At 48.0% G+C, this 23,377-nt stretch overlaps 1 protein-coding gene and 1 long non-coding RNA gene across 2 annotated transcripts in view; one reads left to right on the top strand and one right to left on the bottom strand.

Moving 5' to 3' along the window:
• The window catches only part of IGSF10 (immunoglobulin superfamily member 10), a 31,627-nt gene extending 8,703 nt beyond the window's left edge, over positions 1 to 22,924 (bottom strand). Inside the window, exons 1-6 of the mRNA XM_007533937.2 lie at positions 22,486 to 22,924; positions 18,516 to 18,710; positions 15,753 to 15,882; positions 11,025 to 11,415; positions 4,479 to 8,600; positions 1,888 to 2,788 (exon numbers count right to left, since the gene is read on the bottom strand). Of these exons, the coding sequence (XP_007533999.2) occupies positions 1,888 to 2,788; positions 4,479 to 8,600; positions 11,025 to 11,415; positions 15,753 to 15,882; positions 18,516 to 18,709 (5,738 nt within the window). The 5' untranslated portion in view covers position 18,710; positions 22,486 to 22,924. The remainder of the gene's footprint in view (positions 1 to 1,887; positions 2,789 to 4,478; positions 8,601 to 11,024; positions 11,416 to 15,752; positions 15,883 to 18,515; positions 18,711 to 22,485) is intronic.
• Positions 2,704 to 9,591, top strand: LOC132540361 (uncharacterized). The gene is made up of 2 exons (XR_009551528.1): positions 2,704 to 2,791; positions 9,422 to 9,591. It is a non-coding gene; the product is annotated as an uncharacterized LOC132540361 (long non-coding RNA).
• Positions 22,925 to 23,377: the final 453 nt, after the last annotated feature.

The following is a 23,377-nucleotide window of genomic DNA, read 5'->3' as shown; positions in this document are numbered from 1 at the left end:
GACTCTTCTGCCTCAGGATATATAAGGACAAGATAGTGATTAGAGATAACTTAGATTGCACTGCGTTCCACATGAATAAAGACTGAACTGCGTACCACTCAGCCATGAGTCCCTGGTTGTCAATCTCTCCCACCCGCGAAACTAGCCCAGCACTATACAAAGGAAGGATCTTCACAAGCAGTGCTATGGATGTCTCTCCTTTCTCTGTCTCTTACCTTCTGTTTGGAAGGAAAACAAATCCTCCAGAAGTGGTGGAATTTTGCAGGCTTAAGACTCTGGTAGCAAAATAAGTAAATGAAAATAAATCTTAAATGTCTGCATGCGTGTGTATTCGAGAGAACACCAGTGTGGTGGGGTTGCTGAGCACTCCACCTTTCCTGGGTGGAAGGCTCAGCACTGTGACTTTCATAAGATGCTTTCCAATTTTAGGATTAAAAAAAAGAGAGAGAGATTATACTAGAATTTCACAGGCCCACTTGTAGGCCAGCAAGGTAGCTCACCTGAAGAGCGCACCTGCTCTGTGGTGTACTAACCCAGTTTGAGGGCAATCCTCACTCACTACACAGACTGTACTGTGGCATCTCTGACTGAAAAAAGTCAAGCTGGAGCAGTGAAGTCGATAAGATAGAATGTCTAATAGGAGATTCTGAAGGCTGAAAGAATAGTGTCTGTCTGCATGGCATGGTAAAAATCCACCTCCCCTTTTTGGGGTAGATTATAAACACAGTTGCCCTCTGAAAACCGTCACAAATATGGAAGCAGATGAGCATTTTGGTCTGCTCTTAACTAGACGTTCACTGAGAAGTCGACCCTGGAGTTAGGCATGCGTGTAAGAAGCATGCTTTCTATACCACACATGGTCTTGGGAGTACTATGTCTCTCTCATTAGAAAGGGTTCCCTTTTTCACCCCTCTGGGCCTACTTTTTTTGTTTTTTAACTATTGAGGAAAGGGGAGGGGACAGCAAGATAGCTCACCTAAACAGTGCATTTGCTTTGTCACAGACATAACCCGAACCCCCAATGCAACTAAAGGAAGTTTTGGTACTGTAGTGTCTTTCTACCTGGGAAGGGAAAAAACAGTTGTGGGTGGTACTGTACCCATTAGCATGTACATGTTATTATGTGGAAGGTTCAAGCCCCACTCCCCACCTGCAGGGGAAGAAGCTTCACTAGCCATGAGGCATCTCTCCCATCTCTATCATACATATATATACATATATATACACACATATATATACACACATACATATATATATAAAATCTATCATATATATATCTCCTGGGTCCAAAATGGAGTACATTCTCTAAGTACTGATTTTCTTCAAGTCTTGGAGTATTCAAACACACTGGAAGAGATTGTGAGTCTCCAGTTTAGTGGACTGATTCCATGATTCCTAGACCTAACTGGTCACTAAATTTTGTTGAGTTTATGATACAGCTGCCTAGGCTTCCTGCATTAATATATTTCACTTGGAATACGAGGATTCACATACTTGTTAAAATGTCTCAGTTAATTCCAGTCGGCAGCCATATTTTGATTGCCTCCAACAAAATTTCTACTAATATTCAAGTACTGTATTCCCAAGAATTTGCAAAGTCCTCTTGGGGATGTGTGTGTGGGGGGAATGATCCCAGAAGATCCAAACATCTAATTAAATCTTAAAATGAAAACAAAACTTTACCTGTGTGTTTTGGAGGAAACATAAATAAAAGGGTCCCGGAGTGCTGAGGTAACATCAGTTAGAGTGAGAGATGCATGGCTGAGCAGACGCAATCTCCAGGTGAGAGAGAATTCCTCTTGTGTGGAGAATCTCTGAGCTCCTAGCCTGGTTGCTCCCTTCCCCAAGCCCCCAGCTCAGATCCCTCCCTGCAAAGGTGCGGCTCACCTGTGCCACTGGTTGACCACGGCCTTGGACGGTAGCCTCCAGATAATTTGGGGCTTGGGCTCCCCGGTGGCTGAGCAGTTCAGGAGCAGTTTTTCCCCTAAATTCACTTCAGTCCACTTGTGGGATGCAGATTCTATCCTGGGGGTGGTGTTTCGCTCATCCACCGTCAGGCTGACCACCCTTCTCTCCGAGCCGGTGGAGCTGGTCGCGATGCACTCGTACGTGCCCCCGTCTGAAGAAGCCACATCCCTGATGTGCAGGGTCCCGTTAGGAAACACAAACACCTTGGAGCCACTGGGCTGTGACGGCTTCACTGCAGTGCCATCGGGAAGGACCCAGTGGATGCTAGGCTGAGGAGTCCCTCTTGTGGTGCAGGGCAGTTTCAAACTCCCACCCCAAGTCCCTGCTACCGCCTGCCGCTTTTGCTCTAGAATAACTGGTGGGGCAGCTATGACTTGTACTCGAACCAACAAGGAGTCCCGGCCGGCGGGGTTGCTGGCTGTGCACCTGTAAAAGCCCCGGTCGTAAATGCTGACGCTTCGGATGACCAGCGTCCCATCAGGAGTCACCAGGGCCCGTCCATCCCCAGTCCCTGAGTCCGAGACCACCGTTTGGTTGGCCAGAGTCCAGGAAACCCTGGGGCTCGGCCTCCCCTCGGCCCTGCACCTCAGCTCCACGCGGCTTCCTGAGTGAACTGTGAGGTCTCTGCCGTGTCTGTCCAGGATCCTCGGTGGGTAGGAAACCACGGACAGTGTGACTCGGAGGTGATCCGTGCCAATGGGGTTGGACGCAGAACACAGGTACTGTCCTCGGTCCTGAACATCCACGCTGCGGATGGACAGGGTGCCACCAGGGAGCACCTGGAACCTGCTGTCCCCTTGGCCGGTTGACAGATCTAGCCCTGGTAAGGAGAAAGCCAATATACAGCCCTGCATCTCCAGGGTGTAGAAAGAAGGGCGGGGGAGATACGTGGGTACGCAAAACGGCTATTATGCTTGAGGCTCCCAGGTTCACGCACCACCGTTAGTTAAGAGCCGAGCAGTGCAAACGTGTGTTAAAATGGAAATCCTGAGAGAAGACTTAGACTGCTGAGAACAAACTCACAGCAATGACTCCCCCCCCCCCCCCCCCAGTTTGCTAAAAACCATTCCTGAGTTTGTCACCATTGTCTAAATTCAAGGGACAGATGATTCAACATGTGTTTTTCTGAATCTGCTTTCTGAGCTCTGAGAAAAATGTTCTTGCAGCTGGGGAGGTAACTTATAGTCTCAAGGTCTTAGGCTGGATCCCTGGTTAGCACCTGCTGCTGGAACAAAGCAGTGCTCTGACTTTTCTTCCCCTCTAAATAAACAAATGAGTTGGGTTTAAAAAAAAAAAAAGTGCTGCATTAACATGTCGCAAAACCGAATGAGCAAGGTCAGCAAAGTAGCTCAGTTGGATAACGAACCTGCTTTGCCATATGCAAGACCCAGATTCAGGTCTGAGCCCCTCTGCACTGAAGGAAGCTTCAGTACTCTGGTGTCTTTCCGTTTATTTCCTTTCCCTTTTAATTGCCACCAGAGTTGTCACTGGAGCTCAGTGCCTACACAGTGATCCCACTGTTGCTAGTAGCCTTTTCTTTTTTAATAGAGACAGAGAGAAGGTGGAGATAAGACACCTGGGGGCCAGACAGGTGGTGCAGTTGGTTAAGCACACATGCTACACTGCACAAGAACCCAGATTCAAGCCCCTGGTCCCCACCTGCAGAGGAAAAGCTTCATGAATGGTGAAGCAGGGCTGCAGGTGTCTCTATCAAATAAGTAAAATATTAAAAGTGCTTTAAGAAAGAAAGGGAGGCAGACCTGTAGCTCTGCTTCACCACTCATGAAGCTTCCCCCTTGTGGGTAGGGACCAAAAAACTTGGACCCAGGACCTTATGCATCGTAATGTATGCACTCTACCAGGCACACTCTACCAGGCCTGGCTCTCTTTCTATCTGGAAAAGTCATTCCAGAACAGTAAAGCCCTGGAAGTGACGAAAGAAAGAAAGAAAGAAAGAAAGAAAGAAAGAAAGAAAGAAAGAAAGAAAGAAAGAAAGACAACCCTAAGGAACAACAACAAAAACCTTGCAGATGCCAGGTAACCATATCAGTTGTTTCTGTATCAGGGAGAAATGCAAAACTGAGAATATTTAGTTCGGAATAATACTGAAACATTCCACTTTTGGCTATAAAAAAAAAAAAGATCATGTTAAGAAACAGTTTGTGGGGGCTGGGAGTAGCACAGTGGGTTAAGTACACATGGCACGAAGCATAGGGACTAGTGTAAGGATCCCAGTTCGAGCCCCTAGCTCCCCACCTGCAGGGGAGTTGCTTCACAAGTGAAGCAGGTTTGCAGGTGTCTATCTTTCTCCGTTCCTCTCTGTCTTCCCCTCCTCTCTTCATTTCTCACTGTCCTATCCAAAAGCGACATCAATAACAATAATAACCATAACAATGATAAAGCAACAAAATAGGAGGGGAATAGCCTTCAGTAGCAGTGGATTCATCGTGCAGGCACTAAGCCCAGCAATAATCCTGGAGGCAAAAAAAAAAAAAAAAGGTTTGAAATACCTGATGAGACTCTGGTCCACTGGATGCTGGGCAGCGGGTTTCCAAGTGCCTCACAAGGAAGGAGGGCATCCGAGTGAGCCGGCACAGTGAAGCTGGCTGCTCGCCCTCCAACTATTCTGGGCCTGGTAAACACATCCCTCGACAGAGAGTCCAGGGGCTGGAGTTGAGAGGTGGTCACTTCCTGAAATGGTACCAGGTCGAAGCCACTCTTCTCCACATTCTGCTGTCCGTCCCAGTTTGAAGCGTGGGTGGTGCCCTCGGGCCAGCCCACAGTAGACTGCATACACACTGTTGGCACTTGGCCCCTTCCAGCAATTTCCGGGTATGGCTTGTGCCAGAAGTGGTTTTCTGACCAGAGAGAGGGCAGCAATTTAGAAGGCTGTGGTTTATCGGTCACTCGTGTGGGCAGAGGAGCAGAGCCGAGCTGACTGGTGTGTGTAAGATGGGCAGTTCCCATTGTGAGCGTGGGCAACTCTGTTTCGGCAGGTGTTGACATTCCTGACTGCTGTGGATTAGCATCAAGCCTTTCAGTTCCACGGGGCTTACTCACTGTGTCTGCTGTAGTCTTGGAAACAGGAGTTGCCTGGCTAGCTGGCATTGCACTGAGGTCACTCCAGGGAGGGGAGGCAGGAGTTGGCGGCAGAGGAAGGCTGCCTGGGAGGAATGGTGGTGGCCTGGCTGAGGGGCTCTGGCGCAGTCTGCCAGGCAGAGCTGCTTCAAAAACAACCATCGACTTCAAAGAACTCTCTGGGAGAAGCCCTTCAACTCCGGCGGCCAGATCAGTGGCTCTCGGAAGAAGACCAGTTGGGCTTTCTAGGGGAAAATGAGTGAAAGTGGGGGTGCCAGGAATGGATGACATCCCCGCTGTGGTTAGGACGGGAGAGGGCACGGTAGTTAACGGAGTGGAGCCAGAAGGGAGATGTAGGCTCTTCCTCTCCTTCTGGGGATCCTCTACTCTTTGGAGTGTCTGTATCCCAGCTCTGTCTACTTGGGTATTACTGAGATGAGCAGATTCAGGGACAGAAGGAATGGTTGTCAGCGTGACTGTCTGCACTGACAGGAAGTGTGTGCTTGGTTCTTCGCTGGAGATAGTCTGGGGTGTGGGGTGAACAGGTAGGAAGGGCAGCCCCTTAGGTTTGGGGAGAGTCGCAGGGCCCTGTGTTGGGGTGGGACCGTGGTGGACGTGGACGGGAGCCGGCATTAGAGGTGGAACATACTTCCGACTAGATGGGAGTGTGGGGAACCGCATGGGTGGAGCTCGATTCATGGCTGGAGTAGGAACCATTCTAGAGCGTGTGGTAGTAGTGGTGCTCTCTCGCAGAGCAAATGTATGCTGGGGCCTCTCTCTGTGGGTATGATTGTTTGCAAAGTTCTTCAACCAGGGAGTTTTCTTCCTTGGAAATCTTACAAAGGCTCGAGCCACCAGCCCAGAAGGCTGGGGACTGGGACCTGGTGGTGGCGTTGTCATCACAGGATCTCTCTGGGCTCTGATGGCGTTGGACACAACTGGGTGAGCGACACTAGTTACAGAAGCTTGTTCCACAAAGAAGGCCGTCAGGGTCTGGGCTGTAACTGCAGCAGTGGGAGCCCCCTGGGAATTTTCCCTGCTCGGCTGTTTGCGCACAGGAGCTGCCTTCTCAGCGGCTGCATCTGGTGTGTCCTTGATTTGCAGTGGCGGCATATGAACCGGAGCTGTGGCTTCTCGGATGTCAGCTTCAGGGAAGGGGGCAGGAATGTATGTTGGTGTCACAGGAGTGGAGGCCAGCCTTTCCCTGGGGGTGCTGAGCTCTGGGGCTGGTACTGTGCTCTGGCTTCCTTCAGAAGTGCCTCGGAGCCCGGACCTCACGAAGCCGTATCTGTGCGGTCGGAGCACTGGCGCTCTATAGGAGCCGATGATTCGCCCCCTGCTCCAAATTTTCCTCCGTCTTCCAAAGTGCCTCCAAAGTGGGGTGTTCGTTGGACCATTTCCAAGAGTCTGGGACCCCAAAGGTGACTGAGAAGGGCTGAGCTGCCGAGTGAAGGGAGGCTGCCCCGTCATGGCCGTCTGGTGAGCCTGCCTGGCATTGCTGGAGCCCAAGACACTCCCGGCTTTGCTGGTCGCGCCGGGGAGCACATTGACGTCCATGCTCACTGTCCCCACCACTGCTGAGGGCATGCTTTGCAGATGCTCTCCCCTTCTCCCGGAGTGCTGGAAGCCACCCTCTTCTGGGACTGGAGAGGACACAGTCAATGGATCCGGACTGGCTGTACCCTGAATTCTGCTTCGTACAGTTGGGTCTGAAGCCTCCGGCACAACTGTGGTTTTGACAAACAGCTGGGAGTTGATAGGTTCTCCAGAAGGGGCTATTAGCGGACTTGTGACCGAGGGGACTTCAGTGCTAGTAGTCGTCTTTGTGGACTCAGTAGTCACTGTCCTGGCGGCAGCCCTATCATCTGTTGTTGGGACCTTCAGCTCCTCCTCTGGAGGGAGCACACCTGAGGAGTCTGATTCCTCCCCAACTGCTTTGGGGAGCTGTGTGGCCTGAGACAACTGTCTGGTGGTGGTGATTTCCAGTTTCTCTGGTCTGATGCTCTTTCTAGCTTTCTCCACAAGTGCTGCCCAGTGTTGAGGGTCTATTCTCCGAGCAGAGTGAGGAAACTGTCTCCTGTGCTCCCCGTAACGCCGGTGTGGGGGTGCTCCATGCCACTGGGACAGGAGCCCCCGGTGTCTCTGACCAGTGTCTGGGACTCGTCTCACGGGAGCAGGCTCTAAGGATTGTGCAGCTGTGGGGACCCTCAGGCCAACTGTGGGAACAGGCTCCTCGAGTCCAGAGCCCTCTATCTCCTCTGACCTCTGCCCTTTCATTTTCACTGAGACTCGGTTAATCAAAATGTCAACTCCGGAGGGGTTGGCTGCCACACACTGATAACGGCCCTGGTCTTGCTGAGTGACCCGCGACAGTCTTAAGGTGCCGTTGCTGAGGACTTGTTTGCCGGGGGAGGACTGGTAGAGCACGGCCTTTCCTGGGAGGATCCAGCTCACAGAGGCGTCAGGGCTCCCAGTGGAATGGCACGGGAGGTCAAGCGTGTCCCCAGCAAAAATGGTATGGTGCACCCCGTTCTCCTCCAGAGCTCCCATGTGGGACTCGAGCACGGTGACCCTGTAGGCAAGGACATCAGCGTCGCCATGGTTGGCGCTCACACAGTGGTACATGCCTGTGTCAGAGAGGTCAGCCAGCTGGAGCTCCAGCCTCCCATTTCTGTCGATGAGGACCCGCCCATCCTCACTTACATAGGGGGCCTGCACTCTGCTCCCATCGGCTAGTAGCCACTCCAGATGGGGAGCGGGGTCTCCTTGGCCTGGACAGTTGAGGGTGACGGTCCCACCCGCCAGGACAGTCTGCTCCAACCTTGTGGTATTGGCCCCAGAGATCATGACCCAGCTGGGCCTCGCCCGCCCCACCTCTGACCGAGGGAGAGTGACCCGAGCCTGAGTGGAGAACTGGAGCTGCAGGGTACTGAGTGAGGTGGCAGCTCTGTCTAGCTGCAGTGCAATGAGGTCCTGAATGAGCCACGGGGGTTCTGCTCGGATCTCGGCCTCGACGTCAGTAAAGACGTCTCCAGGTGGAGAAGACGCCTGTCTGTATTTGCAGCTGAGCTGCGCTGGCATCTCCGCCAGCAGGTGGGTCCTCTCCAGTCTCAGAGGAGAGTCGCTGTACAGAGCCAGGACCTGCCACACCGGCCGAAGGTGGCTGTCGTCCAGGTGACACACCAGACGCATGGAAAGCGATGCATTGAGCACGACATGGTCATTGTCTTCAGTGAGCACAGCAGGTGATGTCTCTGAGGGCCTGTGGACGCTGCAGACCATGTCAGCTGCATGGCCAGACTGGTCTGTCAGATTCAGAGTGAGGGAGCCAAAGGGCGCCAAGAAGTCCTGGGGCGAGACGGCGGTGGGGCTGCTGTCCTCTACAATGGGCAGACTCCTCAGTTTCAGCGATGGGTCGATGACTGGCCCAGCGCACGCGAAAGCCGTAGCAGGGACCATGGTTAAAGACTTGCCCTTGGAGGCCCTGGGGTTCATGCAGAGTGGGCACTGCTGGGAGCTGGAGGTACTCCTGTCCTTTTTGCATTTTATTACATCTGAAAAATGAGATGACTGTCAGTTATGGCTTCCTTATGAGTTAACATTTGAATGTTTTTAATTACTACTTAGGCATTTATTTATTTTACCACCAGGTTTGTTGCTGTGCTTAATGACTGTCCCACTCATGGTGACCCTGTTTTTTTTTTATTTGTTTTTAATTTGTTTTGTTTTTTCTAATGGTAGGGGAAGAGAATAAGAGAGATACCTGCAGCACTGCTCTACCGCTAGGAAGCTTCCCCATGCCCACAGGGCGGGGCTTGAATCTAGGTCCTTGCACACAGCCATACGAACATCTGAATGTTCTAAAGGAATGACTTGTGAGAATTTGGAATTGTTTGAATAGGAACTTTTTTACTCCTTCTACCTTTCATTCCTTTAAAGTACTGTGTTCAGGGGCTGGGCAGTGATGCATCAGGTCGAACACACACATTATGATGCTTAAGGGGCTGAGTCCAACCCTTCCCCCCCACCCCTATCCCCATCGGCAGGGAGAAAGCTTCAGGAGCTGTGGGTTCATCATGCAGCCACTAAGGCCCAGTGATAACCCTGATGGCAGTTTTTTGAAAAAGAAAATACTGTGTACAGACCCCGCCACAACAAAACATGCACAATTGGAAGGATTCCATCTGGCTCACTGTTGTGTCTGCCATGCCTCCAGAGTGATGGCTCTGAACCTGCTGTTCAGGACATACTACAGGAACTAACTGTTAAATGAAGTGAGTAAGTGTCAGCAGGGACAAGCCAAGAGTAGCAGGGTACAGGAAGGGCTTCCTCCCCACCATGCACACACCATAACATCTCTCACTGTCTTTTTTAGGCTAGAACTTCAGAATGTCCTCCTTTCTCAAGCTTCAACAGCACCTTCATCCCCCTTTCTAGAATCTCCCCACCCCACCTCCTGCTGCAGACTCAGGACTCGCCCACCTGCCTCTGCGCCCATAACTCCTGCCTCCAAAGAACAGGCTGTGGCCTACTCCTCACACAGCAGTTTGGCTCCTGTCACTCATTTGACGCTCAAGTTAATATGCTCTATTGCCCAGGATCTTTTTTTTTTTTTTGGGGGGGGGGCCTCCAGGGTTATTGCTGGGGCTTGGTGCCTACACTACAAATCCACTGCTCCTAGCAGCCATCTTTTTTTCATTGTTGTTGTTATTGCTATTGTTCTTGTTGGATAGGACAGAGAGTAATTGAGAGAGGTGGAAAAGACAGAGGAAGGAAGAGAAAGATAGATACTTCTAGACTTTCACCACTTGTGAAGTGACACCCCCCCACACACAGGTGAGGAGCCGGGGGCTCAAACTGGGATCCTTGCACTTTGTACTATGTGTGCTTAACCCCAGTGCACTACCATCCGACCCCCAGGATTGTTTTACAGTGGACAGTATATACAATAGTTTGTACATGTATAGCAGTTCCCAGTTTTCCACGTAACAATACAAGCCCCAACCGTCCAGGATCTTAAGGACTGGCAAAGTCATGCCTTGCTTGCCGACCTTTCTGTCAATAACCGACCACCTCTCCAACAGCTGTCCTTACAAGGCGGTTCCTTCTAGGTTTGTGTGCTTAGATCTCTATGTTCCCGGTGGCTTCTATCCATCTGTAGCAGCTTCTAAACTAGCAGGGGGATGGGCCAGGGTGTAGCTCAGTGGCAGAACAATGTGCGTCGAATTTACAAAGCCCCGGGTTCAATCACCAGAGCGTGTGCAGACTCACAACCGGTAGGATGGTTCACTTGTAGGGTGGTTCTACATGAGCTGTGTGGTTAGAGCAGAAACGGTGCCCTGGGCATCTCCACTTGTGGGCACAGGGCCTTGGCTAGGGCTCATAGAAGTCTGTACTGACAAAGCAAAATGCAGACAAAGAGGAGGACAGGGCATTTCCACCCCCCCTTTTGTTGCTCTTGTTGTTTAAGGTTGTTGTGGTTATTATTGTTGTTGTTATTGACGTTGTTGTTGGATAGGATAGAGAGAAATGGAGAGGGGAGAAGAAGACAGAGAGGAGGAGAGATAGACACCTGTAGACTGGCTTCACCACCTGTGGTGTTTGAGCCCCTGCAGGTGGAGAGCCAGGGGCTCAAACTGGGATCCTTATGCTGGTCCTTGTGCTTTGTGCCATGTGTGCTTAACCCGCTGCACTACCGCCCGACCCCCGGACAGGGTGTTTTTCTAAGACCTGTGGTCAGTAAGAAAGAGCAGCACTCACATGCACACCGCACACATTCTTACCCCCATCTTGCCAAAACCTAGATGTGATGACTAGAGAACAGCTCATTCATTCATGAGAGTTAAGAGCATTCCACATGGCTGGATTACGATGCAGACATCATTTTCTCTCCAGCTCATTTACTTATAGCCTCTCTACTTCCTGGCAGTACACCAGTTCACTCTAATTTAGGACGGAGAAAGAAACAGCAGAGCTACCTGGTCTCTCCTGGATCCAGCCAGCCAGCCACTGTAGACGGCAGTCGCAGGTCCACGGGTTCCCGTGAAGGTAGAGGCTTTCCAGGTCAGGCATGGAGGAGAGCAGCCCCCGGGGGAGGGCACGCAGGTAGTTATCTGACAGGTGCAAGTACTTGATGGAAGACCTTTTAAATAGCTGGAGGTAGTTCAAAGAGACGAACGTGTCTGGGTGCAGCTTGGTGAGCTGATTCCCTTCCAAATGCACCAGGCGCAGAAAGCTGAGCCCGTGAAAAACCTCCGGGTGGATGAACTCAACGCTGTTGTGGTCCAGGTGCAGCCGGGTCAGGCTCCTGAGGCCGTGAAGAGCACCCCTCTGCAGTTTCCGGACTTTGTTATAGCTCATCTTTAAGACCTAAGGATAGAAAAAAACGCACTGGGAGTTGGCCAGTGGCGCAACCGGTTAAGCACACGGTGGTACAAGGACAGACATAAGGATCACTGTTGGAGCCCCTGGCTCCCCACCTGCAGAGGAGTCGCTTCACAAGCGGTGAAGTAGGTCTGCAGGTGTCTGTCTTTCTGTCTTTCTGTCCCCCTCTCTTGTCTTCCCCTCCTCTCTCCATTTCTCTCTGTCCTATCCAACAACGATGACATCAATAACCACAACAATGTTAAACAACAAGGGCAACAAAAGGGAAAATAATAAAATTAAAAATAAATAAATATTCTCTGTTGAATCAGTAAGCATAGACTCCCATTAATCCCTAATTACTTGCAAATTACAGTAAGAACATCAAGGAAATTGGAACAGGCTGGAACCATTGATGAGGGTACGGAATTTTTGCTAAAAATGTTCAGATGTAATAGTGGCATTCTATTCAGCAAAGGATCCCTCAACTTTTGAAATCAGATTGATGTACTTAAGCATGGTGTCTTTTTTTTTTTTTTTGACTGGGCCCCAGCAGGTAAACTGCTGGGGCCCAGTGCCTGCACTATGAATCCATTGGTGGCTATTTTCCCCCTTTTGTTGCCCTTGTTGTTTATTGTTGTTATTATTGTTGGATAGGACAAAGAGAAATCGAGAGAGGAAAGGAAGATGGAGAGAGAAAGATAGACACCTACAGATCTGCTTCACCGCATGTAAAGTGACCCCTAAGGGCTTGAACCGGGATCTTTGCACCGGTCCTTGCGCTTCGTGCCATGTGCGCTTAACCCACTGCGCTACTGCCCGATCTCCATGCATGGTGTCTTAAGCTCACTTGGGTTTGTTCCCAAGCCATGCAGTGGAGAGAGAAGTGAGGAGGCAGCTGTAACATGCTGTTAACAAGTAAAGCTGGATGGCATCATTAAACTCTTCTCTCTACTTTTTTTAAAGAGAAATGAAGGTAAGTATTTTATTATTGGATGGAGATAGAAATTGAGAGGGGTGGGGGAGACAGACATCTGCAGCTCCACTTCACCGCTCATGAAGCTTTCTCCCTGCATGTGAGGACCAGGGGGTTTGAACCCCGTCCTTGTGCACGTAACTAGGTGTGCCACTGCCTGGCCCCTCTTCTCTCTGTGTCTGTGTATTGTGAAAAGTGTTCATGAGGAACTGGAAGTGATTAAGCTATGTGAAGTAAGAGGAAGAGATTATCAAATAGATAGTTTTTCTCAAATGTAAAACAGAGGGAACTAAAACAGACTTGCCAAAAATAACCTCTCTTGGGCTTTGTAAGAACTCTGGTGGTTACTGGGGTGTGTGGAGGTTGCAGTAATTCAGACATAACCTTGTACAAGTGTGAAATTATGCCAAAATGTTATGAAGGGGCTAAGTGTTGGCACACCTGGCTGAGCTGCACATGTCACAGTTGCATGGATCAGAGTTCAAGTGGGTACCCCAGTACCCACTTGCAGGGGTGGTGAAGCAGTGCTCCAGCTGTTTCTCTCACTCCAAAATAATCTATTTTTTTATCTTGATTTTTAAAAAATTTCTTGTACCAACATTTTTGTAAGAAATACATAATGTGGGGGCCAGGTGGTGGCACACCCAGTTAAGCACATGCATTACACTGTGCAAGGACCCAGGTTCAAGCCCCTAGTCCCTACCTGCAGGGGGAAAACTTCACGAATGGTGAAGCAGGGCTGCCTCTATCCAATAATAAATAAATATAAGTTTGTTTTTTTTAAAAAAAGAAATACATAACATGCATGTCAAAAATTCCACTTTTTAAATTTCTTTCTTGGGTAATTAATGTTTTACATTCAACAGTAAATACAATAGTTTGTATGTGCATAACATTTCTGTTTTCCATATAATAATACAGCCCCCACTAGGTCCTCTGTCATCCTTCTTGGACCTGTATTGTCCCGAAAATTCCACTTTTTTATAGTATGTGATTCACTGACTTCGTAGGATATTCAGAGTTTTACAACCTTCTCTCCTAATTCCAGAAATTTTTCACCCCTTCAGAATGAAAACCAACACCATTAGCAATCATCCCTCCCAACATTAGAAAACCACCAATTTCTATGGACTTGCCTGTCATGGCCATTTAACAGAAATAGTCATACAATAATATGTGTGTACTAGTATCAGACTTTTTTTTTTTCAATAAGCATAATATTTAGAAGATCCTGTTGTTCCATGTGTTACTCCTTTGTTCCTTTTCTCCTTTTCATGACAGAATATTATTCTATTGTATATATGTGATGTATTTCATATCTTAGTTGATGAACATTTGCCCAGTGTTAGTAGTATAATTTTAATTGAAATGAAAATAAATGTTCAGTGTTTGAATAGTGAGTGGTGTTCCCTGATTCCTTCTATAGTTTATCCATCCAAAGACAAAAGTACTGGGAGGTAGCTCAGTGGCCAGAGCTTGCATGCCTGTGGTCCCAGCTCTGACACTGCATATGCCAGAGCCATCCATGTTCTGACTGCTTTTCCTCAATAAACATTTCTTTAAAAAAGATAAATTCAGGGGCCGGGCGGTAGTGCAGTGGGATAAGCATACATAGCACAAAGCACAAGGACCGGTGTGAAGATGCCAGTTCGAGCCCCCAGCTCCCCACCTATAGGGTGTAGCTTCATGTGCAGTGAAGCAGATCTGCAGGTGTCTGTCTGTCTCTCCCCGTCTTCCCATCCTCTCTTGATTTCTCTCTGTCCTATCCAACAGCAATAACAACAACGATAAACAAGGTGGGGGGGGGCAGGAGCAGTGAATTCATAGTGCAGGCACCGAGCCCCAGCAATAACTCTGGAGGCAAAAAAAAAAGATAAACTCTAGTAAAAACAGTTACCTCATATTTTCCTGATTTACCACAAGCTCCCATTTCCATTGAGAATACTTTTCTGGAAAACCAATTTCCTTTCAGAGCAAATCAGAATTAAGCTGGCAACACAGAAGAGCTTTGCCCCAGATATTATCAAGGAGCACCATGTCAAATTCTCTATTCTTGAACATTCATCGAAAACCCAGTAAAAGGATGTAATCTAATCCTGAAAACTTTGAAGTAAAACCTGATTAAGCCACATGCACTGAATTTGGTAGGTGGTCAAAATGCTCTGATATTTACCCTTTATCTTTTAAAAGGATATTACTATCTGATAAGGCTCTTTGGGAGACACTTATTGCTGACTGGTACCTTAATAACTTAATAAACCTCATGGATAACTTTGAGTGAGATTCTTGAATGTTTCCAGTTTTGCTGATAGCAGACCTAACGGTCTTCACCGCCACGTTGCCTGGTGGTACTGGGGACTAGGACCTGCAAGTCCTCTGTCCCAATGAACTGTCTCCTCAGCCCATCTCTTTGTTCTTAACATTTTATTTATTTATTTTTTAACCCGAGCACTGCTCAGCTCTGGATTAGGGTGGTGCAGGGAATTGAACCTGGGACTTGGAAGCATGAGAGTCTCTTTTGCATAACCATTATGCTATCTCCCCCCTCCCCTTATCCTTTTATTTAATGTTTATACCTAACACTTTCTCACCTACTGGATCATAATTCTTACAAAGTTTTATTCTTGAAGCCCCTGTTGTTAGAAATTTCTTAACATGGCAGTTTGTCTCTGTAAATACGTTAAGCTAAGCAGGTATGTATATTCACTCACATGTATAAAAACCTAATGGGGGGGCAGGCAGGGCTGCACCTAGTTGAGTGCATGTGTTACAACAATGCACAAGGATCCAGGTCCAAGCACCTGGCCCCTATATGCAGTGGGGAGCTTCACAAGCAGTGAAGCAGGATTCAGGGTTTCTCTCTCTCCTCTTTGCCTCTCAATTTCTCTTTACTTTATCCAGTAAATAAATAAATAATTAAAAAAATAAAGTTAACTTCTCTTTGATATAGCAATTATTTTCAGGATTAAATTTTAAAAGTGTATTAATCTCTGTGTATATGTGTTCCCCCCCCCACTAGCCTAATTCTGATTTCTTATTCTGATTTCCACATATGGTTTCATTTAAAAAGAAATTGACTCCAGCTGGCATGAGAGAGTGCCTGCTTTGCCACAAGCACAGTCCAGGTTCTAGTCCAGCCCCCACTGCACCAATGGAAGCTGTGGTGGTGTGCTTTCCTCCCTGTCTGAAAAAGTTCACTCCCAGGAGTAGTGAAATCCCAGTGACAACAATAGTGATGACTACAGTAATAGTAAAAGACAACCCCTACAAAGTGCTCACCGCTATATTCTATAGGAACGGGCAGCTTGGGTGGGGTGGGCTGGAGGCTCACCTCTCTCGCCTGCCTTTCTCCTCAGGGGGATCTTACCTGCAAGGCGCTCAGATCCGAGAAGGTCCCGGAAGGGATGGTGTGGATTCCATTGCTGTGCAGCATGAGCAGCTCCAGTCTGCTCAAGCCAGAAAAATCCTTCTCTGTCAGCCTCACCAGGCTGTTGTACCTGACAAGAGTCATTCCAGCTGTAAGTGAATGAAGGCTGTCCGAGTTCGAAGGTCAAAGCAGAAACATTACCCAGCACCTCCCCCCCTTTGCCACCTGTGCTCCAAGCAGATCAAGCGGGACTTAAACCCACCCAGGTCTGATCCAATCCCCCACCCACATTCTCACAAAATATATTTCTCCTCCTTTTTAAACCTTTAATACAAAGGGGTTTTTTTCCCCCCTTTTGAGAATACTATGAAGCTTTTCTTTTCTTTTCTTTTTTTTTTATGACATCCCCTTCCCCGCCCAGTTTCTCCAGGTGGAACCGATGATTATAAAGAATTAGTCACGGTTCAGGGAGATAGCTTAGCAGCACAGCACAGGAATTAAGCACCTGAGGTCCTAGCTCCTAATCCCTGACACTGTGATATGCCTGAGCTAAGGAGTATGCCTGCTCTCTCTCTCTCTCTCTCTCTCTCTTTCTCTCTCTCTCTCTCTCTCTCTCTCTCTTCCTCTCTCTCTCCATTCCTCCCTCTCTCAAATCTTTAGTCTGCACACAATTTAATGTATGTGTAAAAGAACTCTCATGCCTAAGGCTTTGAGCTACCAGGTTCAGTCCCCAGCACCACCATAAACCAGAGCTGAGTCATGCTCTGGCAAGCAAATAAGTAATAATAATAATAATAATAATAAATATTTTAAAGTTTTCTTTTTTAAAATTGTTTAATTTATTATCTATTTATTAGAGACAGCCAGAAATTGAGAGGGAAGAGGGAGAAAGACAGGGACACCTGCAGCACTGCTTCACCACTCAAAAAGCTTTCCCCCTTCAGGTGGGGGCCAGGGGTTTGAACCTGGATCCTTGCACACTGTAATATGTACACTCAACCAGGTGTGCCAACACCCAGCCTTCTAATAAATATTTTAAAATAAAATAAAATGATTATTAGAAATTCAACTTAAAAAAAAGTAGTGGATTCAGATGAGGGTTTGGTGGAGGACGAGGTTACTAAAATTAGAAATATATATATTCAGGGCGCCATTATGTCGGTCTAGCTTCCCGGCGACCAGGGACTCATGGCTGAGCTGGGAAGCAGTATCTCTTTTTTGCTGGGCTAGCTTCGCAGGAGACTGGGACTCTTGGAATCAAAAGGCAATTCTAAGTGTGTTCAAACAGAAGAGCAGCTGTATATATATTCGCCAAGTAGGGTGGAAACAGGATGTGACGTAGAGAGGGTGGAGCAAAAAGAGAGTGGTGGAAATCAGGGTGTGACAAGGAGAGGGGGCAGAGCAAAAAGAGAATATGAACCAGTGTGGATTAAACTAATACCCTGCAGGCAGGGTGGTTCTAGTGGTTATGTAAATAGACCACAGCGATTAAGCAGGGGGAACTGGCATACTGACCAACATAAATACACACACATATATATGACAAACATATATTTTACTTAGCATATGCTAAGCATATAAAAGAGAAGCATACCTAGACTCTAAAGCCAAATGAGTTGGCCATGGTTATGAACTCAGAGTGGGGCCATTCTGGGTGAAATCAATATCTCCTGCCCCTCAGTGTCCTTATCTATAGATGACAGAGAATAGGTCCCACTCTGAAAGGCCTCTGAGGACTGAGTGAATGCATGCAGAGTGTGGAACTCCAGGCTAGGACACAGTGTTAGTTTCCGTTAGTGACTATTCAAAGCTCTTGTGGCAGTTCTTATGAAACTGTGCAGAAAGTACGTATGTCTTTTCACACCAAATGCTTTGAAAAGGCATTTTTTAATTTATTTATTTTCCCTTTTGTTGCCTTTGTTGTTTATCATTGTTGTAGTTATTGTTGTTATTGATGATGTCATTGTTGGATAGGACAGAGAGAAATGGAGAGAGGAGGGGAAGACAGAGAGGGGGAGAGAAAGATAGACACCTGCAGGCCTGCTTCACCGCCTGTGAAGCGACTCCCCTACAGGTAGGGAGCCAGGGACTCAAACCAGGATTGTTACACTGGTCCTTGCACTTCACGCCACATGCAATTAACCCACTGCACTACCGCCCGACCCCTGAAAAGGCATTTTAAGAGAGCCAGGAGTAGCTATCTCACCCAGAAGAGCTTGTACCTAAAATCATGGGTGTGAGACCTGGGACCTCATGGGAATAGTATGGATGACACTGGAGAAACTCCATGGATGGTGTAGTTCTCTCTGACTCTCTCACTCTCTCTCTCAAAAGACTGAGAAAATTAGTACCAGGAGGACTTCTCAGCAGTGGTATTAACACATGTGAGGTCTCAGTACCACACTGGAAAAAGAAAAAAGCAGTGAGCAATTAATAAAAATGTTGTAGTTCATCTCCCTGGTTCACAAGAGTTCACGGAATAAGTATGACCACCCCCTCCTTGTAAAGGGGCAAGGTGGGTGGCTGGGTGGTGATGCACCTGGTTGAGTGCACATGTTACAATGCACAAGGACCCAGGTCCAAGCTCCTGGTCCCCACCTGCAGGGGGAAAACTTTGCAAATGGTGAAGCAGGGCTTCAGGTGTCTCTCTGTCTCTCTCCCTATCATCCCTTTCCCTCTCAATTGCTGCCTGTCTCTATCCAGTAAATAAAGATAATTAAAAAAAAAAAAAGAAAGAAAGGGGGCAAAGCCACTCCCACACACCCCATGTTGATGCGCTGTGCGTGGGGTGGAATGCCGTCCGGGATGGAGCTCAGGTACCGGAAGGTGCAGTGCACCTCTGTGGGCACGTAGCAGGCACAGCGACGAGGACAGGCCTGGGCCCAGGGGGCAGCCATCAGGCAGAACAGAGCACAAGACACCAACAAGCAGGGGATGGCTGGGCCTTCCACTTTCATCCTGGAAAAGAGAGACGAAGCAGGGTATAAGAAGTGAGGATTGGGAGTCGGGTGTAGCGCAGTGGGTTAAGCAAACATGGCACGAAGCACAAGGACCGACAGAAGGATCCCAATTCGAGCCCTCGGCTCCCCACCTGTAGGGGAGTCGCTTCACAGGTGGTGAAGCAGATCTGCAGATGTCTGTCTTTCTCTCCCCCTCTGTCTTCCCCTCCTCTCTCCATTTTTCTCTGTCCTAGCCAATGACAACAGCAACAATAATAATAACCACAACAATGATAAAAAACAAACAAGGGCAGCAAAAGGGGAAAAAAAATGGTCTCCAGGAGCAGTGGATTCGTGGTGCAGGCACTAAGCCCTGGCAATAACCCTGGAGACAAAAAAAAAAAAAAAGTAAGGATTGTTTCACATGTATATTCAGAATAGGACATGAGTTATCTTAGTGTTTCATCTCCCTCCCACCCCAGTCAGGGTCTTCCAGTAAGAAAGTTCAGAAAATTTATACAAAGAGCTTTATCTCATAAGAAAAACCACTCTCGTGGGGGGGTCGGGCGGTGGCGCAGTGGGTTAAGCGCATGTGGCGCAAAGCGCAGGGACCAGCGTAAGGATCCCAGCTCGAGCCCCCGGCTCCCCACCTGCAGGTCTGCAGGTGTCTTATCTTTCTCTCCCCCTCTGTCTTCCCCTCCTCTCTCCATTTCTCTCTGTCCTGTCCAACAACGAACAACATCAACAATGGCAATAATAATAACCACAACAAGGCTACAACAGCAAGGGCAACAAAAGGGGGGAAAATGGCCTCCAGGAGCGGTGGATTCATGGTGCAGGCACCAAGCCCAGCAATAACCCTGGAGGAAAAAAAAAAAGAAAGAAAGAAAAACCACTCTCCCTCTCTACCCATCTTAACTCAAAAGAGAGGGGTGAGCTCTCTCAGTAACAAAGAATGAGAAAGGATACGTTGAAAATACTGGTTTTTCTACTGCTAGATGCCAAGATGAGATTGTGAGCCCCAAAAGTATCTAGTCAGTGAAAAAGCTGGGGGAGAGATTTTTGCATTAGGAAATAAATACTTGTCTCAGGTGGGTGGTTGGGTGGTAGCACAGTGGGTTAAGTGCACCTAGTACAACGTGCAAGGATCCCAGTTTGAGCTTCTGGCTCCCCACCTTCAGGGGGTGGGGGGTTGTCACCTCACAAGCCGTGAAGCAGGTCTGTGGGTGTCTATCTACCTCTTCCCCTCTCTGTCCTCCCCTCCTGTCTTGATTTCTCTGTCTTATCCAACAACAATGACAGCAGTAACAATAATAATAATAACAACAATGATAAACAACAAGGGCCACAAAAGGGGAAAAAAGCCTCCAGGAGCAGTGGATTCGTAGTACAGGCACCTGGAAATAACCCTGGAGGCAAAATAAATAAAATAAAAATACTTCTGGTCTCAATCCAGGATGTCATCACCATGGTGGACGCAGGTTGGGCCAGCGCCTGATTCTGCAGAATCAGATAAAATATCTCACTTTCTGCCTTTTTCTTCAGGTTTCCCCAAGTCTGCGCTTGGGATGACTAGGTTAATTTATCGCTAACAGGATTGTAAGAGGGGTTTAAAGAGCCCTCTTTAAAGAGTGAGGTAGGATCCTCTGAAGAGGTGTGAGCCTGCACTCCTGAAACACACTGGTGTGAACCCTGTGCCTCAGTGCAGAGTCCCAGCAGACCACACACAGCGGCCCTGGAGACCTGTGCAGAGGGTCAGAAGTGACCAAATTTATTCATTTGAAGTTTCTGCAGGAAAACTTGCTTTTGTCACAGCCACAGAGAGGCCTCACACACAGCCTTGTGACCAAGTGGGATATTTCTTGTTGTAAAAATTCCCTCAAAGCCTCTCTTCACCTTTTAATGAAAAGCAGCCACCCCTGTTACTTAGAAGTCCATTAAAAGGAAAGAAAATGGCAATCCAGTGATGAAGACGTGGTGACAACTCAAATACACAAGACTTCATTTCCAGTTTATAACTAAGTTCTTTTAGACGAGTGATTCCAAGCTATGTATCTTTTCCTCTCTCTCTGAAAAAAGCCACCCTGGAGTCTTAATGCCCCTCCACAATAAATAAGATAAATAAGCAAACAAATAAACATAAACATTTAAATTAAATGCATCAGAAAATTTGGAAACTGTAAAACAGAAGAAAATTACTCACTCCTACTAGCCAGAAGTAATTACTGTTTTTGTTGTATTCCTGCTAAGTGTGTATCATACTACATGTATTGCTGTGTATATATGAGAGTGTGGCTCAAACTAAATTTTTCTGCAGTTTTTTTGTAATTTTTTTTTCTTTTTTTAAATTTATTTTCCCTTTTGTTGTCCTTGGTTTTTTTTTTTTTATGGTTGTTGTTGTTGTTGTTGATGTTGTTGTTGGATAGGACAGAGAGAAATGGAGAGAGGAGGGGAAAGCAGAGGGGGCAGAGAAAGACAGACACCTGCAGACCTGCTTCCCCCACTTTGAAGTGACTCCCCTGCAGGTGGGGAGCCAGGGGCTCGAATTGGGATCCTTTACACTGGTAACCCGCTGCACTACCACCCGATTCCCATTTTTATGCATTTTTATCAGTGTGTAATGTTTGCTTTTTTTCATATCACTCAACTTCAAAAATATTTTCAAGAGCTTTACTAATCTGCTGGAAAGGTGAAGAGATTTATTCAATCTAATTTGTCCCAAAGTCCATCCCAAAAGAAACATAGCCAATTTCTCTGCCAAATAAAGAATTTAGGAGAAGCAGTCAGAGACAGGCTGAGGGGCTAAGCCTGAGATCTGTCCTCTGACCACACTGACTCCTCCCAGTCATGATAGTGCCTGGCCTTGCTCCACTTGGAACATCCCTCTGACTTGTGGGCCCCTCCCTCTGGCTCAAGTCTCTGTCTTTCACAGGGAAGGGGGGCATAACTAGGGAAGAACATGCCCAGCTAGCTAGAGAAATAATCTGCTTCCCATATGTGGAGCAAACCCAAGGACTCACATCCAATTCTCTCCTGAAATACAGAACATGCAAAGGTACTAAGAAAAGTCTCATGGTTCTTTCTTAATGTGTAAAAATCTCAGTATCCTGTGGCTTTGTTGGGTTTCTACGAGCAATCATTCTTCATAAGCAGCATCAGAAAGAACAAGTGCTGAAATGCCCATATACTGTCACACCGATCAAAGATTATTAGGATTGAGCTCAGATTAAACTTCAGGTTTAGGGGACGGGGCGTTAGCGCAGCAGGTTAAGTGTGCCTGGTGTGAAGTGCAAGAACTGCGAAGTTCAAGGGCTGGTGTAAGGATCCTGGTTGGAGCCCATGCCTCCCCACCTGCAAGGGGGTCACTTCACAAGCAGTGAAGCAGGTCTGCAGGTGTCTATTTTTTCCCTCTCCCTCTGTCTTCCCCATCTCTCTTGATTTCTCTCTGTCCTATCCAAAAACAATGACAGCAACAACAACAACAATAAAAAACAAGAGCAACAAAAGGGGAAAGACAGCCTCTAGGAGCAGGATTCATAGTACAGGTAATGAGTCCCCCTCCCCCCAGCAATAACCCTTGGAGGGAAGAAAACTTTGCATAACTACAGAGACAGCATTTCCATCTTCTCAACATCACATAAAGAACAGGGCAGTCCTATTGCTCCCCGTGGGACAGAGAGTTCCTTCAGTTGCACCCAAAGAAGTCTCTAAGGGAGATTCACAAGTCTAGAAGAGTCCCAGGAACCCAAGTGTGAAAAGGCATGTAAATAAGATGGAGCAAAGGTGACAGTTACCTGAATTCTTCTGTCCTGATCTTGGCTCCCACGCTGACATAAGCAGACAGAAAATCTTTCTGGGGAAATGGCACCAAAAGGTTTTCTGCCTTCAGAGTGAGCGCAGTCTCTGGCTTCAGCTCTGCAGTAAAGCTCTCTTGGAGAGACACTTGGTGGTTTGGAGCTGGGACAACTTCAAAAGTGTCCTGGAGCCCTTGCTCTAGCTCGCTGGGAGCAGTGCAGCCCAGCTTCCATGCAGCTGAGGTGCTGGTGCTAGGGCACCAAAAGGCAGGGGGCGGCTTTTTTAAAAGTCCTTCCTCCTAGATGTCCATACTCCTGGCAGTTGTCCTTGCAATGCAAAAGCATTGATTTCTCTTGGGTTTGCGTCAGCTCCAGGAATTCCTCTCAATTTGTCTTTTGGGAGCAATCTGGCTCAGATCAGTCTTCTGTGCAGGCAGCAGTCAGGACTCTCTCAGTGTGCTCTACCCGCCTCCCTCCCCGAGGGGCCCCCATACCCCACCCCTGCCTGCCTCACTTCCCTCGAGGGGCTGGGTGAGTTGCATACCTCCACGCAGGTGGGGTGGCCAGTAGGTTGTCTCTAAGCGCTGGCAGCTGGCTCCCCTCATCTGTCGCCTCCAGGTGTTTCCAGCTGTGGGGGGAGGGGGACCATCTCCGGGTGGCCTTACTCACTTCCCCTTGGATATCCCCCACCTGCCCAGTGAGTCTGGGCTAGGGTTTCTCCATCTGAGGCTTCCCCAGAGTTCTGTCTTAAAGGCTATGCATGACCTGTGATACCTGCACTCTGAGTTTTCTGTTTGACGAAGTCCAAACAACCTTTTTGGTGGGTGATGGCAAGAAAACTGGCTTTTAGTGCCCCAGCTTTTGTAGAGCTGCCAACCAGTTGCCTCTGGAA

Source organism: Erinaceus europaeus, chromosome 9 (genome assembly GCF_950295315.1).
Source record: "Erinaceus europaeus chromosome 9, mEriEur2.1, whole genome shotgun sequence".
NCBI classification, from domain to species: Eukaryota; Metazoa; Chordata; class Mammalia; order Eulipotyphla; family Erinaceidae; genus Erinaceus; species Erinaceus europaeus.
Note: the sequence above shows the minus strand (reverse complement) of the source record. Positions and strands in the feature narration are given on the sequence as shown.